At 48.9% G+C, this 16,263-nt stretch overlaps 1 protein-coding gene across 1 annotated transcript in view; it reads right to left on the bottom strand.

The window, feature by feature from the left end:
* Nucleotides 1–3,822, bottom strand: part of CWF19L2 (CWF19 like cell cycle control factor 2) — a 410,652-nt gene extending 406,830 nt beyond the window's left edge. The window contains exon 1 of the mRNA XM_082245347.1: nucleotides 3,631–3,822. Within this exon, the coding sequence (XP_082101473.1) occupies nucleotides 3,631–3,723 (93 nt within the window). The 5' untranslated portion in view covers nucleotides 3,724–3,822. The remainder of the gene's footprint in view (nucleotides 1–3,630) is intronic.
* Nucleotides 3,823–16,263: the final 12,441 nt, after the last annotated feature.

Below are 16,263 nucleotides of genomic sequence, written 5' to 3'. Positions count from 1 at the left end.
AAGTCTGGAGGCTCCCTTTGGAGTAGGAGGACTGTACTGCTGGGTGGAGAACTGGAGGCTCCCTCCGTAGGTGGAGGGTTATACTGCTGGGCGGCGGGGTGGAGGACTGGGGGCTCCCTCTGTAAGCGGAGGGCTGTATTGTGGGGTGGAGGGCTGGGGGCTCCCTCTGTAGGCGGAGGGCTGTATTGTGGGTGGAGGACTGGGGGCTCCCTCTGTAGGTGGAGGGCTGTATTGAGGGATGGAGGACTGGGGGCTCCCTCTGTAGGCGGGGGGCTGTATTGCAGGGTGGAGGACTGGGGGCTCCCTCTGTAGGCGGAGGGCTGTATTGTGGGGTGGAGGATTGGGGGCTCCCTCTGTAGGCAGAGGGCTGTATTGTGGGGTGGAGGACTTGGGGCTCCCTCTGTAGGCGGAGGGCTGTATTGCGGGGTGGAGGACTGGGGGCTCCCTCTGTAGGCGGAGGGCTGTATTACAGGATGGAGGACTGGGGGCTCCCTCTGTAGGCGGAGGGCTGTATTGCGGGGTGGAGGACTGGGGGCTCCCTCTGTAGGCGGAGGGCTGTATTGTGGGGTGGAGGACTGGGGGCTCCCTCTGTAGGCAGAGGGCTGTATTGTGGGGTGGAGGAGTGGGGCTCCCTCTGTAGACAGAGGGCTGTATTGTGGGGTGGAGGACTGGGGGCTCCCTCTGTAGGCGGAGGGCTGTATTGCGGGGTGGAGGATGGGGGGGGCTTCCTCTGTAGGCGGAGGGCTGTATTGCAGGGTGGAGGACTGGGGGGCTCCCTCTGTAGGTGGAGGGCTGTATTGTGGGGTGGAGGACTGGGGGCTCCCTCTGTAGGTGGAGGGCTGTATTGCGGGGTGGAGGAGTGGGGTCTCCCTCTGTAGGCGGAGGGCTGTATTGTGGGGTGGAGGAGTGGGGCTTCCTCTGTAGGCGGAGGGCTGTATTGTGGGGTGGAGGAGTGGGGCTTCCTCTGTAGGCGGAGGGCTGTATTGTGGGGTGGAGGAGTGGGGCTCCCTCTGTAGGCGGAGGGCTGTATTACGGAATGGAGGACTGGGGGCTCCCTCTGTAGGTGGAGGGCTGTATTGCGGGGTGGAGGATGGGGGGGCTCCCTCTGTAGGCGGAGGGCTGTATTGTGGGGTGGAGGACTGGGGGCTCCCTCTGTAGGCGGAGGGCTGTATTGTGGGGTGGAGGACTGGGGGCTCCCTCTGTAGGCGGAGGGCTGTATTACGGAATGGAGGACTGGGGGCTCCCTCTGTAGGTGGAGGGCTGTATTGCGGGGTGGAGGATGGGGGGGCTCCCTCTGTAGGCTGAGGGCTGTATTGTGGGGTGGAGGACTGGGGGCTCCCTCTGTAGGTGGAGGGCTGTATTGCGGGGTGGAGGACTGGGGGCTCCCTCTGTAGGCGAAGGGCTGTATTGTGGGGTGGAGGACTGGGGGCTCCCTCTGTAGGTGGAGGGCTGTATTGCGGGGTGGAGGACTGGGGTCTCCCTCTGTAGGCGGAGGGCTGTATTGTGGGGTGGAGGAGTGGGGGCTCCCTCTGTAGGTGGAGGGCTGTATTGCGGGGTGGAGGACTGGGGTCTCCCTCTGTAGGTGGAGGGCTGTATTGTGGGGTGGAGGACTGGGGGCTCCCTCTGTAGGCGGAGGGCTGTATTGTGGGGTGGAGGAGTGGGGCTTCCTCTGTAGGCGGAGGGCTGTATTGTGGGGTGGAGGACTGGGGGGCTCCCTCTGTAGGCGGAGGGCTGTATTGTGGGGTGGAGGAGTGGGGCTTCCTCTGTAGGCGGAGGGCTGTATTGTGGGGTGGAGGACTGGGGGCTCCCTCTGTAGGCGGAGGGCTGTATTGTGGGGTGGAGGACTGGGGGCTCCCTCTGTAGGCAGAGGGCTGTATTGTGGGGTGGAAGAGTGGGGCTCCCTCTGTAGGCGGAGGGCTGTATTGTGGGGTGGAGGACTGGGGGCTCCCTCTGTAGGCGGAGGGCTGTATTGCGGGGTGGAGGATGGGGGGGGCTTCCTCTGTAGGCGGAGGGCTGTATTGCGGGGTGGAGGACTGGGGGGCTCCCTCTGTAGGTGGAGGGCTGTATTGTGGGATGGAGGAGTGGGGCTCCCTCTGTAGGCGGAGGGCTGTATTACGGAATGGAGGACTGGGGGCTCCCTCTGTAGGTGGAGGGCTGTATTGCGGGGTGGAGGATGGGGGGGCTCCCTCTGTAGGCGGAGGGCTGTATTGTGGGGTGGAGGACTGGGGGCTCCCTCTGTAGGCGGAGGGCTGTATTGTGGGGTGGAGGACTGGGGGCTCCCTCTGTAGGCGGAGGGCTGTATTACGGAATGGAGGACTGGGGGCTCCCTCTGTAGGTGGAGGGCTGTATTGCGGGGTGGAGGATGGGGGGGCTCCCTCTGTAGGCTGAGGGCTGTATTGTGGGGTGGAGGACTGGGGGCTCCCTCTGTAGGTGGAGGGCTGTATTGCGGGGTGGAGGACTGGGGTCTCCCTCTGTAGGTGGAGGGCTGTATTGTGGGGTGGAGGAGTGGGGGCTCCCTCTGTAGGTGGAGGGCTGTATTGCGGGGTGGAGGACTGGGGTCTCCCTCTGTAGGTGGAGGGCTGTATTGTGGGGTGGAGGAGTGGGGGCTCCCTCTGTAGGTGGAGGGCTGTATTGCGGGGTGGAGGACTGGGGTCTCCCTCTGTAGGTGGAGGGCTGTATTGTGGGGTGGAGGACTGGGGGCTCCCTCTGTAGGTGGAGGGCTGTATTGTGGGGTGGAGGAGTGGGGGCTCCCTCTGTAGGTGGAGGGCTGTATTGCGGGGTGGAGGACTGGGGTCTCCCTCTGTAGGCGGAGGGCTGTATTGCGGGGTGGAGGACTGGGGGCTCCCTCTGTAGGCGGAGGGCTGTATTGCGGGGTGGAGGACTGGGGTCTCCCTCTGTAGGCGGAGGGCTGTATTGCGGGGTGGAGGACTGGGGGCTCCCTCTGTAGGCGGAGGGCTGTATTGTGGGGTGGAGGACTGGGGGCTCCCTCTGTAGGCGGAGGGCTGTATTGTGGGGTGGAGGACTGGGGGCTCCCTCTGTAGGCGGAGGGCTGTATTGTGGGGTGGAGGAGTGGGGCTTCCTCTGTAGGCGGAGGGCTGTATTGTGGGGTGGAGGAGTGGGGCTCCCTCTGTAGGCGGAGGGCTGTATTGCGGGGTGGAGGATGGGGGGGCTCCCTCTGTAGGCGGAGGGCTGTATTACGGAATGGAGGACTGGGGGCTCCCTCTGTAGGCGGAGGGCTGTATTGTGGGGTGGAGGAGTGGGGCTTCCTCTGTAGGCGGAGGGCTGTATTGTGGGGTGGAGGAGTGGGGCTTCCTCTGTAGGTGGAGGGCTGTATTGCGGGGTGGAGGACTGGGGGCTCCCTCTGTAGGCGGAGGGCTGTATTGTGGGGTGGAGGAGTGGGGCTCCCTCTGTAGGCGGAGGGCTGTATTGCGGGGTGGAGGATGGGGGGGCTCCCTCTGTAGGCGGAGGGCTGTATTGTGGGGTGGAGGACTGGGGGCTCCCTCTGTAGGCAGAGGACTGTATTTTCGGGAGTGGAGGACTGGGGGCTCCCTCTGTATGTGAAGGGCTGGTATGGATGTCCCCTTTTATCCTATGTAATATGATTGGCCTCCCATCTTCTTCTCGCATTACCTGTGCCAGCCGCTGTTCCCGGGCTCTCCTCTTACTCTCCTTCTTCTCCTCAATACTGCTCGCACTTTCAAAACTACCCTCGTACGCCGCCATCACTCTACAGCCGTAAAGCGCGACCCTGTGAGACAGTAGAACGTTACAGGCAGCTGTACAGCACTGGTCACGTGAGGCTCCACACGGGAGCTGCCATGTTGGTACACCCGGAAGTGGAATGAAGCCAGCGGAAGACAAGTGCTGTGAAATGAAAGTAAAAGCTGTGTGATCAGGGGATGTAGCTGGGCTGTTATCAGAGCGGTCCTGAAGATATATTCCTGGGATGTGACTCTGTATAGTATTAGATAGGGGTTGGCTGTGTGCACTGTGCAATCACAGAACTACATGGGACAGGCCATCTCTCCTGGAGGCTGTGGGTTGTTGTGATGAGTAGTAAGACCACAGCTCTAATAGAAGTGATAGAACTTCACTTCCAGCCTGAGTTACTGATGTTTTTGGTTAGGGGAAGGGGGGGGGGGGGGCACATAGGGGCACATAGCGATATTTGACAGAAGAAAAATTATTTTTGAAACTGAGCAAAAGCAGTCATGGTGCCTGTATAGTTATAACTGCATTATAAAGTGTCTATACCATTGTATGTTCACAAATACTATAACCGCTTCAATCTGCACTTTTACCCTCTTCCTGCCCAGGCCAACTTTCAGCACTGTTGCACTTTAAATAGCAATTGTGCAGTCATGCAACACTGTACCCAAATTACATTTTTTTTTCCACATAAATAGAGCTTTCTTTTGGTGGTGTTTTATTACCGCTGAGTTTATTTTTTGCTTAAAAAAAAAAATTTGAGAATTTTGAAAAAAAAAAGTTTTTTCTGTCAGAAAATTTTGTAAATAAGTAATTTTTCTCCTTCACTGAATTGCGTTGATGAGACCACACCAATGTGTGCTGATGAGGCTGCACTAAAGGGCACGTCTAGGTGGCACTGATGGGCACTGATGGGCGGCACTTAATGGCAATGATAGGCAGCACCGATGAGCAGGCAATGAAAGGCAGCACTGACTGGCATCACTGATGGGCACTGCTGGGGCTGCACTGGTAATCAGTGCCCTGATTACCTGTACAGGTCTCCCCTGCGAAGAGATGACACTGATCAGCTCTCCTCTCCTCACATGCTGTCAGTGTGAGGCAAGGAGAGCTGATAAATGACACTTCCGTGTTTACATGTGATTGGACACAGGTGATCATATGGGTAAAGAGGCGCATCATCAGCTCTTTACCCTGCGATCAGGCTCTTTACCGTGGGGGCACGCAGTGTGGTGATCAAGGGCACTGGCTCTCCTCCCCTCAGCTCACTGGAGCGCTGGGCTGTGGAGGGGGTGGGAGCGGCTGGCTCTGGCTCTCAGCAGCTCACTGAAAGGCTGAGCCGGGTGCTTATCTAGGCATATGGGGGAATCCCGACTCCATTGTCGGGATCTTGCCCCAGCCTGGACTCGCTCAGTGACGTCAGCCGGCAGCGGACTTCAGCCCACTGCCTGCTGAAAAGGAGTCACAGGAGTGCAGAATGAACGGCATTTAATCCACAAGAGAAGTACAGCCAAATGAGCTTTGGCTGTACTTCTCCTTTAAAGCAGTATTCAACCCAAAAGCAAATATTTATTATATTGCAGCTTACCAATTCTTGCATGTGGTGGCTGCATTTGTTTTCTTTTTTAGTCTTTCTTTCTTCTATTTTCATCCAGCGATCTGACCAGTAGGTCTGTTGTTTTTCACAAGCTCAAGCTCTCCAGCAGAATGTATAATTTGTGTATGGATGAGACAAACCACTTAACGCTGACAGGGGTGCTTACTATGATCAGCTTTTTTTTTATTTATGTAAAACCTTTATCCCAAAAGGAAAAACACTGTTTGCTGTAATTGATTATAAAGTGTGATCTGGAGTTTGACTTCTATTTGTTTGGTGTATTTAAAGTGTTACTAAACTGACAACAGTAAAATCAGTGTGTATATGCAGCAAAGCATGCTTGTTATACTCACGGTGGAACCTAAATGGTTAATCCCCTGCATTGTGTAAAAAGACTGTTTGATCCTGTCTTCTCTAATCCTCCCTTTCTTTTACTGTCCCCAATCCATCTGCTGATAGTACAGAGCCTTGGGGGCACTCTGCACATGCTAAGTTTGGTGTGTATTGCTAAAGTTTTGGAAGGGGGGGAGAGGTTCTTGGGAGAGTGCAAGTGATCAGCATAGATCCAATCAGCACTGTCCAGACTGAGGGTCAGGGGTCCTGCATCCTCATAGGACAGTTAGAGGAGAATGAAAACTCCTCCCACAAGCTCTAACCAGACACTGACAGAAGTCACAGGACTGTTATATAATGCTGATAAGAAAAGCTATTCAGCAGTATATACAGTTGGGTCCATATATATTTGGACACAGGCACAATTATAATACTTTTGGCTCTGTATGCCACCAGAATAATAATAAAACGAAACAATCCAAACGAATTTGAAGTACAGGCTTTCAGCTTTAATTTAAGGGGTTAAACATAAATATCAAGTACAAATTGTAGGAACTGCAACCATTTTATACACAGTTTCCCCCATTTTCAGGGGCTCAGATGCAATTGGACAAATTATTATAGTCCTAAATAAAATGTTAATTTTTAATATTTTGTAGAGAATCCTTTACTGGCAATGACTGCCTGAAGTCTGGAACCCATGGACATTACCAAAGACTGGGTTTCCTCCTTTCTGATGCTTTGCCAGGCTCTAACTGCAGCTGTCTTCAGTTCTTCTTTGTTTGTGGGTCTTTCTGCCTTTAGTTTTGTCTTCAGCAAGTGAAATCCATGCTCAAGCGGGTTGAGATCAGGTGATTGACTCATCCATTGCAGAATATTCTTCTTCTTTTCCTTCAAAAGCTCCTGGGTTGCATTTGCAGTGTGTTTTGGATCATTGTCCAGCTGTACTGTGAAGCGCCGTCCAATCTGCATTTGGCTGAATCTGGGCTGACCATATACAGTATCTCTAAGCACTGCAGAATTCATCTGGCTGCTTCTGTCACTTCATCAATAAATACCGATGAACCAGTGCCACTGGAAGCCATGCATGCCCATGCCATCACACTGCCTCCACCATGTTTAGTGCTTTGCATCATGAGCTGTTCCAAGCCTTCTCCACACTTTTTTCTTCCCGTCATCCTGGTACAGATTATTCTGAGTTTCATCTGTCCAAAGAATGCTTTTCCAGAACTGGTCTGGCTTTTTTAGATGTCTTTTGACAAAGTCCAATCTGGCTTTTCTATTCTTCAGGCTTATGAATGATTTGCACCTTGCGGTGAACTCTTTGTATTTACTCTTGTGAAGTATTCTCTTGATTGTAGACTTTGGCAATGATACGCCCATCTCCTGAAGAGTGTCCTTCACTTGTCTGGATGTTGTGAATGGGTTTTTCTTTACCATAGAGAGGATCCTACGATCATCTACAACTGTTGTCTTCCGTGGACCTCCAGGCCTTTTTATGTTGCTGAGCTCACCAGTGCGTTCTTCTTTCCTCAGAATGTACCAAACTGTTAAATGGTCAATCCTAATGTTGCTGCTACAGTGCCTTGAAAAAATATTCATACCCCTTTAAATGTTCCACAATTTGTCATGTTACAACCAAAAACATAAATTAATTTTATTGGGATTTTATGGGATCGACCAACACAAAGTGGCACATAATTGTGAAATAGAAGGAAAATGATAAATGGTTTTTAAAATGTTTTACAAATAAATATCTGAAAAGTGTGGCGTGCATCTGTATTCAGCCCCCTTACTCTGATACCCCTAACAAAAATCTAGTGGAACCAATAGCCTTCAGAAGTCACCTAAATAGTAAATTTAATCCACCTGTGTGTAATTTAATCTCAGTATAAATACAGCTGTTCTGTGAAGCCCTCAGAGGTTTGTTAGAGAATCTTAGTGAACAAACAGCAACATCAAGGCCAAGGAACACACCAGACAGGTCAGGGAGAAAGCTGCGGAGAAGTTTAAAGCAGGGTTAGGTTATGAAAAAAAAATATCCTAAGCTTTGAACATCTCACAGAGCACTGTTTAATCCATCATCCGAAAATGCAAAGCGTATGGCACAACTGCAAATCTACCAAGACATGGCCGTCCACCTAAACTGACAGGCTGGGCAAGGAGAGCATTATTCAGAGAAGCAGCAAAGCGAACCATGGCTGCAGAGATCCACAGCTCAGGTGGGAGAATCTGTCCACAGGACAACTATTAGTCGTGCACTCCATAAATCTGGCCTTTATGGAAGAATGGCAAGAAAAAAGCCATGGTTGAAAGAAAGCCATAAGAAGTCCTGTTTGTAGTTTGCCAGAAACCATGTGGGGGACACAGCAAACATGTGGAAGAAGGTGCTCTGGTCACATGAGACCAAAATTGAACTTTTGTGAAAAAAGCAAAACGCTATGTGTAGCAGAAAACTAACACTGCACATCACCCTGAACATACCATCCCCACTGTGAAACATGGTGGTGGCAGCATCATGTTGTGGGAATGCTTTTCTTTAGCAGGGACAGGGAAGCTGGTCAGAGTTGATGTGAAGATGGATGGAGCCAATACAGGGCAATGGTTTATATCAAAGCAAAATTCATGTGCTAAAATGGCCCAGTCAAAGTCCAGACCTAAATCCAATTGAGAATCTCTGGCAAGACTTGAAAATTGCTGTTCACAGACGCTCTCCATCCAATCTGACAGAACTTCAGCTATTTTACAAAGAAGAATGGGCAAAAATGTCCCTCTCTAGATGCGCAAAGCTGGTAGAGACTTGCAGCTGTAATTGCACCAAAAGGTGGTTCTACAAAGTATTGACTGAATACAAATGCACGCCACACTTTTCACATATTTATTTGTAAACAATTTTGAAAACCATTTATCATTTTCCTTTCACTTCACTATTATGTGCCCCTTTGTGTTGGCCTATCACATAAAATCCCAATAAAAAACTTTTTACGTTTTTGGTTGTAACATGGCAAAATGTGGAATTTAAGGGGGTGTGAATACTTTTTCAAGACACTGTATCTCCCTGATAGATTTGTTTCTTTTTTTAAAGCCTAACAATGGCCTGTTTCACTTGCATTGACAGCTCTTTTGAGTGTATGATATAGGTTCACAGCAATAGATTCCAAATGCAAATATGAGACTTAGAATCAACTCCAGACCTTTTACCTGCTTAATTGATGAAGAAATAACGAAGGAGTAGCCCAGTGATAAGGCATTTCTAAGGCACTATATATAGCTGTAGCAGGTTTTCCAGGCATTGTGCCTGATGTGGGTCTGCTATTGTTACCGATACCTCTCCAGCCCATGTGAGCTGCGACCCTGGGTGTGAGAACTGGGACATCAACAACTCCGGCATCTTTTGTTTGGTTGTTTTATTGTATTTTAGGGGATGGGAGAAGGGAATGAGTGGGATACTCCTTAGGCCTAACTAGGTACAACTTTGGGACTTTTTCTAGAAAATTGCCTGTTAGCACTGCCTTGACGCTAGCCAGCACTCACTGATGCTTTAACCACTTAAGCCCCGGAGGATTTGGCTGCTAAAGGACCAGGGGTTTTTTTGCGATTTTTTTACTGCGTGACTTTAACGGACAATTGCGCGGTCGTGCGACGCTGTACCTAAACGAATTTGACGTCCTTTTTTTCCCACAAACAGAGCTTTCTTTTGGTGGTATTTGATCACCTGTGCGATTTTTTGATCACGCGCTATAAACAAAAAAAGAGCGTAAATTTTGCAAAAATAACAATATTTTTCACATTTTTTTATATGAAATTCCCCAAAAAAAAAAGTAAAAATCAAAATTTTTTAACATTTTTCGGCCAATTTGTTTTATGCTACCTATGTTTTTTAAAAAAAATCGCAAAAAGCGTATTTTGATTGGTTTGCGCAAAAGTTATCGCGTTTACTAACAAAGAGAAAGATTTTTGTCATTTTTGGTGTTTTTTTTTTTAACGCGTAATGGCGGCGATCTGCGATTTTTTTTTTCGGTACTGCGACATTGCGGCGGACAGATCGGACCCTTGACTGACATTTTTGACACTTTTGGGGTTACCAGTGACATTACTGCAGTAATCAGTGCTATACATATGCACTGTTACTGCAAAAATGACACTGGCAGGGAAGGGGTTAACTTTATTGGACAGGGAGGGGTTAAGTGTGTCCTAGGGGCGTGCTTTCTACTGTGTAGGGACATTCCTATTGGTGTAAAAGCAAAGATCAACCGTTCTACATAGTAGAACGGTCAGATCTTCACTTTTACACAGGGAGAACTGACAGGCAGCTTGTTTACACAAGCTGCTCTGTCTTTCTCCCTTCACAGGAGCGATCGCAGTGTGACTGGCGGACATCGAGTCCGCCGGTCACACGCACTGACTTGCCTGTGAACGAGCCGCGGTGGGCGCGCGCCTCGGCGGGCGCGCGCCCGCCCGCGATAGGCTCGCAAGGCAGTGACAGGCGAGTGACGTACCGATACGTCACTCTGCCTGGCCGGGGCTGACCGCCGCAGTATATAGTCGTGCGGCGGTCGGCAACCGGTTAAACACACTGAAGCTCTGAAACTGGTGCTGGAACCTTGACTTTAAGTCCAGAAGATCTAGGACTGTAGAATATTGAAAGTCTGACACTGCTTGCACTGCAAAGTCACTGACTACTCCCTCCAGCCTTGCACTGGCTTGAGGTAGCTTGCTGTGGATTCCTGTATGGCTGCAACTCCCAACTGATGCACTCACATTGTGCACTGGCTCTTCAGGGCCAAAACTGCAGGTGCCCGCTTTCACACTTCAGGGTCCTCAACCTAGGTACCCCCTCTATCACTTCAGGGTCCTCTGACCAGGTACCCCCTTTACAGCTAGCTGATACTTGGATCCTAGAACCTTCTCCGGAGTGGTCCTCACTGACGCTAGGCAGACCCCCAGGGGCAATCCTCAGTACTCACAACCTGTGTAGGCTTTCCTGGGACTGGACCCCTCTCGCTCTCTGCTGGTTCTCGGCACATCGGATCCCCACAGCTCAACTCAACACTCTCTGGCTTCTCAGGCAGCATCTGAGACATCTGCTTCCTCTGACAGGAGGAGACACAGCCATACTCTACCTCCTGGGACTCTGCTTCTCGCCAAAGACGCAGAGTCACGCACCTTCCTCAAACTTATACCCACTCCTAGAATCCTTTGCAGCTGAATCTGCCTTCTGGGGTAGTTACAAGCCTGAATGTGTCCCTGATTGGGTTTCCTCCACTACCCTATGAGAAGCCTCTCACAGAGCAAGGGGGGAGACCCCCCTCAGCAGACACATCTGGAAGCCATGACACCTTACCAAAAATAAATCATAGCCCTGCTGTTAGGCAGACAAGGCCCACTATGCATTTACCTAGCACCTACCTATAGAGTGCTACATAGCAAAAAATAAAAACCCAGTGGTAATTAAATACCACCAAAAGAAAGCTCTATTTGTGTGAAAAAAAATAGTAAAAAAATGTTTTTGCTTCAGTGTTGCATGGCCACGCAATTGCCAGTTAAAGTATCATAGTACTGAATAGCAAAAAATGCCCTGGTCATGTAGGGAGTAAAACCTTCCAGAGGTTAAGTGGTTAAATGATCCCAGCTGTTACTACGTATCTCACAGCTGTGCTTATTATTAGGTTGGTGATTACAGCTGTAAAATAGCTTTTGGAGTTTTGAATCTGTCATCAGTAAGCTCACATTTGTTTTTGGATTCACTGCAGTCTCTTGTCACATGATTCTGTTTTTCAGTGGGCTCAAAGAAAGTGTTTATGAGCCAGTAAAGGCACTGGTTAATATATACAAGAATTGCAGACCACTGAGAGTCTGAGATGACTTTCAACTGTGGGGAATTAGGCGTCAAAGAGGCCAGTTACAGGTGTTGAATGCTAGAATAAAACTTAGCCATACATCAGTTTGGTTGTGTACCTCTATTACAGCAATGTTGCATACGTATCTTCTCAATTTCCTCACTTTATTGGTTATTTGTAATGTATTTGCCTGCAGAAGCAGAGAAGGGGGACTATACTGTGTTCCAGGCAGAGCAGTAATCCTATTGAACATAACAAGCCTTCCATTTAACACATTACATGGTTGATTGCTGTACCTGAGCTCTTCCATTTCCTAATTTATGGATTTGCCTGAAAGCTGGACGCATTCTTCTTCCCCTGAGAAATCAAGCCGACTTCAGCTAGAACCTTATTAACTTCCAGTTTTCTGTTGTATGAGATCCTATTTTGTGTGTTTTATCTTCTTGATGGCTTCCAGATGCTTCCACAACAGATCGGGCAATCTGGCGGAAACTGCAAGGTCACCTATAACTCCACAGGACCTGAAATATTCAACCAATCATTTATTCTCACAGCGATATGCTTCTGCATGAAACGTAAGGGTCTGTAATAAAGATTATTACAATTTTTCTGCTAAAAAAGTCATCAGGGCTTATTATAAATTATACCTGAAGGTCTTTATTCAATGTTTTATATGTTAAATCTTCCAAATAATAAAGGGGCAATCCGCCTGCGAGGGATATTTTAGTTTTATGTGGAGCCTAAAGGCTCGTACACACTTGACGAAAATCAGACAAAATATCCTCCGATTTTTCTCTCTCATGCTCAGCGGTCATAACCGTTTTTAGTTGACAGTGCATAATGTTCACAAAATTTCTCGTCCGATTTTTTTTTTTTTTTTTTGAGACGTTTGTACCTAGACTTCCGGGTTGTCAGCAACTTCAGATCATGCACAGTCTTTTGTATCCGATTTTTCGTGGACTTACTGCATACACAATAAACTAAAATTGATCATGCTGGGGACGGACGATAAAAATTCTGGTGTTTGTCCCTCCGTTTTTTTTTCATTGAAAATGTCGGCATCGGCTGCTAAAAGTTGTGTACACACTAGCCGAAAATCGTACAATTTTACCTCGGACAGGAATTTTCGGCAATAATTTTCTACTAGTGTGTACCCCACTTAATAGGCTGAGTCAGCCCCAAGATTCTTATTTGTTTTGGATATTCAAAGGGCCCATTTAGGCCTCTGGCCTCATGCACACTGACATTTAGTTCCTGTGCATGGAATCCAAGTGTTGTGGTGAAGGTCAGAAGGCGCAGGCATTTCCTCCAACTTTGCTGCTGGCAGTCTGTAAAACTTCAAGAAAGGCTGAGATAGATGTGAGGTTAACCACTTGCCCTCCGGAAGATTTACCAGATTTACTTCATGACCAGACCACAGGGCCATCTTACCGAATGGACATGCTGGGCAGTTGCCCAGGGGCCCCACTTGCCAGGCGGTCCCCATCTGCCCAGCGACCCAGCCCCAGCCAAGCATTAGTCTGCATCCCGCCACCAAACTTAGTAGGTGGCAAGCACCTGTTGGCCCTGTGCTGCTGTCAGTCCACTTGGGCCGTGGAGGGGAAGACCACAACTACAGGAATGTCTGTCCGCCTCCACAGGAACAGGCATACACAGGACAGTTGAGTCTGACTCCCGTCCGTGTGTGTGTTCACCGGACCCAGCCACAGAACTTGGAAGCTGTCATTAGCCTTGCACTGCTGTACCAATAAATATAGCCTTATCGATAATTTGCATTTTTATTCTCGTGGGTGATTGTGTAGGGAGGGCCCCAGTGCACTGTATTGCCCAGGGCCCTTTAATGCTCTTAAGATGGCACTGCCAGACCCTTATTTGTAGTACTGGACTGAGTTACTTTAACTGACAATTGTGCAGGCGTGCAACTCTGTACCCAGTGGTGGGATTCAGCCGGTTCGCACCGGTTCCATAGAACCGGTTACTAACTTTTTCCATGTTCACAGAACCCTGAGTTTGACCATCATCTGTAAAAAAAAAACACTCTCCTGATGACCGCTCTGCTGCTCCCTCCCCTGTCGGCGCTGTCTCTCGGCAGGGAGGAGGCCGGAGCCCACACACACAGTCACTGGTTTCTAGGCTAGAGCCGCTTAGCGTCTAGCAACCAGTGACGTCACCAATTTCTCCTGCAGGCGGCCGCCCCAAACAGTCCCCGACTCCCCGCCTATTGGCTCTAGTAGGAAAGGAAAGGGTGGACCCGGGGTGCAGAGCAGTGTGCGCCCCGAGCCCACCCATTGTGTGACAATAGCGATTGTCACACGGATCCTGCTCGGCCAATGCCATTGGCCAGGAGGAGGCAGGACGCGGGAGGACTCGATTAGACGCGGGGACTGAAGAGCAGAAGCCGCTGCCTACAAGTCTACAACAGGTAAGTCAGTGGTCTGGGGCTTGGCAAGTTGGCACACTGTTCACTCTGCATTGAAGGGGGCACGTACAATGATGTCTGCATTGAAGGGGGCATGCACGCAGCACGCTGGCCTGGTCTGGGGGCTTGGCAAGTTGGCACGCTGTTCACTCTGCATTGAAGGGGGCACGATGATGTCTGCATTGAAGGGGGCACGCACGCAGCACGCTGGCCTGGTCTCTGCATTGAAAGGGGGCACGCAGCATGGTGGTCTCTGCATTGAAAGGGGCATGAATGATGATCTTTGCATTGAAGGGGGCACGCAGCATGGTGGTCTCTCTCTGCATTGAAGGAGGCACGCCGTGACGCCGCAAGCTGGTCTCTGCATTGAAAGGGGGCATGAATGATGATCTCTGCATTGAAAGGGGCATGAATGATGATCTCTGCATTGAGGGGGGCACGAATGATGATCTCTGCATTGAAGGGGGCACGCCGCATGCTGGTCTCTGCATTGAAAGGGGGGCACGAGCACGATGATCTCTGCATTGAAAGGGGACACGCTGGTCTCTGTACATTGAAAGGGGGCACGCTGGTCACTGTGCATTGAAAGGAGGCACACTGGTCACTGTGCATTGAAAGGGGGCACGCTGGTCTCTCTGCATTGAAAGGGGGCACGCTGGTCACTGTGCATTGAAAGGGGCACGCTGGTCACTGTGCATTGAAGGGGGGCACGCTTGTCACTGTGCATTGAAAGGGGGAACGCTGGTCATTCTGCATTGAAAGGGGGCACGCTGGTCACTGTGCATTGAAAGTCGTAACTGGTTACTAAAATTTTTGAATCCCACTACTGGCTGTACCCAAATAAAACATATGTCTTTTTTTTCCCCACAAATATACATTTATTTTGGGGGTATTTGATCACCTCTGCATTTTGTATTTTTTGCATTATAAACAAAAAAAGGCAGACAATTAAAAAAATATATATATTTTTTTACTTTCTGCTTTAAAACACATCCAATAAAAAAAATGTAAAAAATCTAATTTCTTCATCAATTTGAGCCAATATGTATTCTGCTACATGTTTTTGGTAAATAAATCCCAACAGGTGTATATTGATTGGTTTGCACAAAGGTTATAACGTCTACAAACTATGGGATATTTTTATTTATTTAATTTTTTTACTAGTAATGGTGGCGACCAGCGACTTATAGCAGGATTGCGATATTGCGGCGGACAGTCGGACCCTGACACTTTTGGGGAACCAGTGACACTAATACCGTGTTTCCCCAAAAATAAGACTGGGTTTTATATTCATTTTGGCATCAAAAGACACAGTAGGGTTTATTTTAAGGGTAGGTCTTAACATGTAATGTGCTGTCTTCTCTCTCCTTCTCCCTCCCTGCCTGTCAGGAATCCCCTGTGTGAACCGAGTAAAAGTGTTTGTAAAATCCTAGAATCCACTCTATTATTAGTATTATATCATGTCCAATGTGTGTGTTCCTGTGTTATAATTGTGCCAAATACTTTCATTACAGCGCTGCTCAGCGCTTCCGTGATCCCCTTGAGCTCTCTTCTACACTCTGAGCACTGCAGAGGGGAGGGGCTGAGATCCCCCGCTGACAGCTGGGAGAAGAGGAGGAGAGCAGCGGGAGGTCAGCTGAGCGCTGAGCGGCGCTGTACTGAAGGTATTTCACACAATTATAATACAGAAACACACACATAGGACATTATATAAAACAGTAATAGAGTGGATTCTAGCATTTTACAAACACTTTAAACTAGGGCTTATTTTCGGGGTAGGGCTTATATTGCAGCCCTCCCCGAAAATCACAGTACAGTAAACCCCCCCTCCATTGCGGGGGTTACGTTCTGGACCCAGCCGCGAAAAGTGAAATTCCGCGAAATAGAAAAAAACTATTAAAATGCATTGTAGGCATGTTTTTTTTACTGTCACTGTACGTGTAAAAGCATTTTAAGGTCTTTAAACACACTTTTAAAACAATAGAAACTCATTAAACACATAAAAGATACTAAGAGACAGAGCAAGAGCTATGGAAAACACAAAAATATTTCATTTTTAATGATTTATATAGTAAAATAACATTACAAAAAAAACCTCAAATTCCTGGGACCGCAAAAACTGAACCGCGATGGAGCGGGGGATTACTGTAGGTCTTATTTTCAGGGTAGATCTTATTTTCGGAGAAATACGGTACAGTGATCAGTGTAGTGATATGCCGTACTGGACACACGAAAAGCTGTAGCAAGCGGCCATGTTGTTCAGTCTTTATAGGTTAGCCATGACAGTCTTGCAGAACAATTACACATTGACGCAGTGATATTATCTCTTCCCTCTTCCTTTAATGCTTGAATTAAATAGGTTTTAC

Source organism: Pelophylax lessonae, assembly GCF_965119305.1.
Source record: "Pelophylax lessonae genome assembly, chromosome: 2".
Classification (NCBI taxonomy): Eukaryota; Metazoa; Chordata; class Amphibia; order Anura; family Ranidae; genus Pelophylax; species Pelophylax lessonae.
Note: the sequence above shows the minus strand (reverse complement) of the source record. Positions and strands in the feature narration are given on the sequence as shown.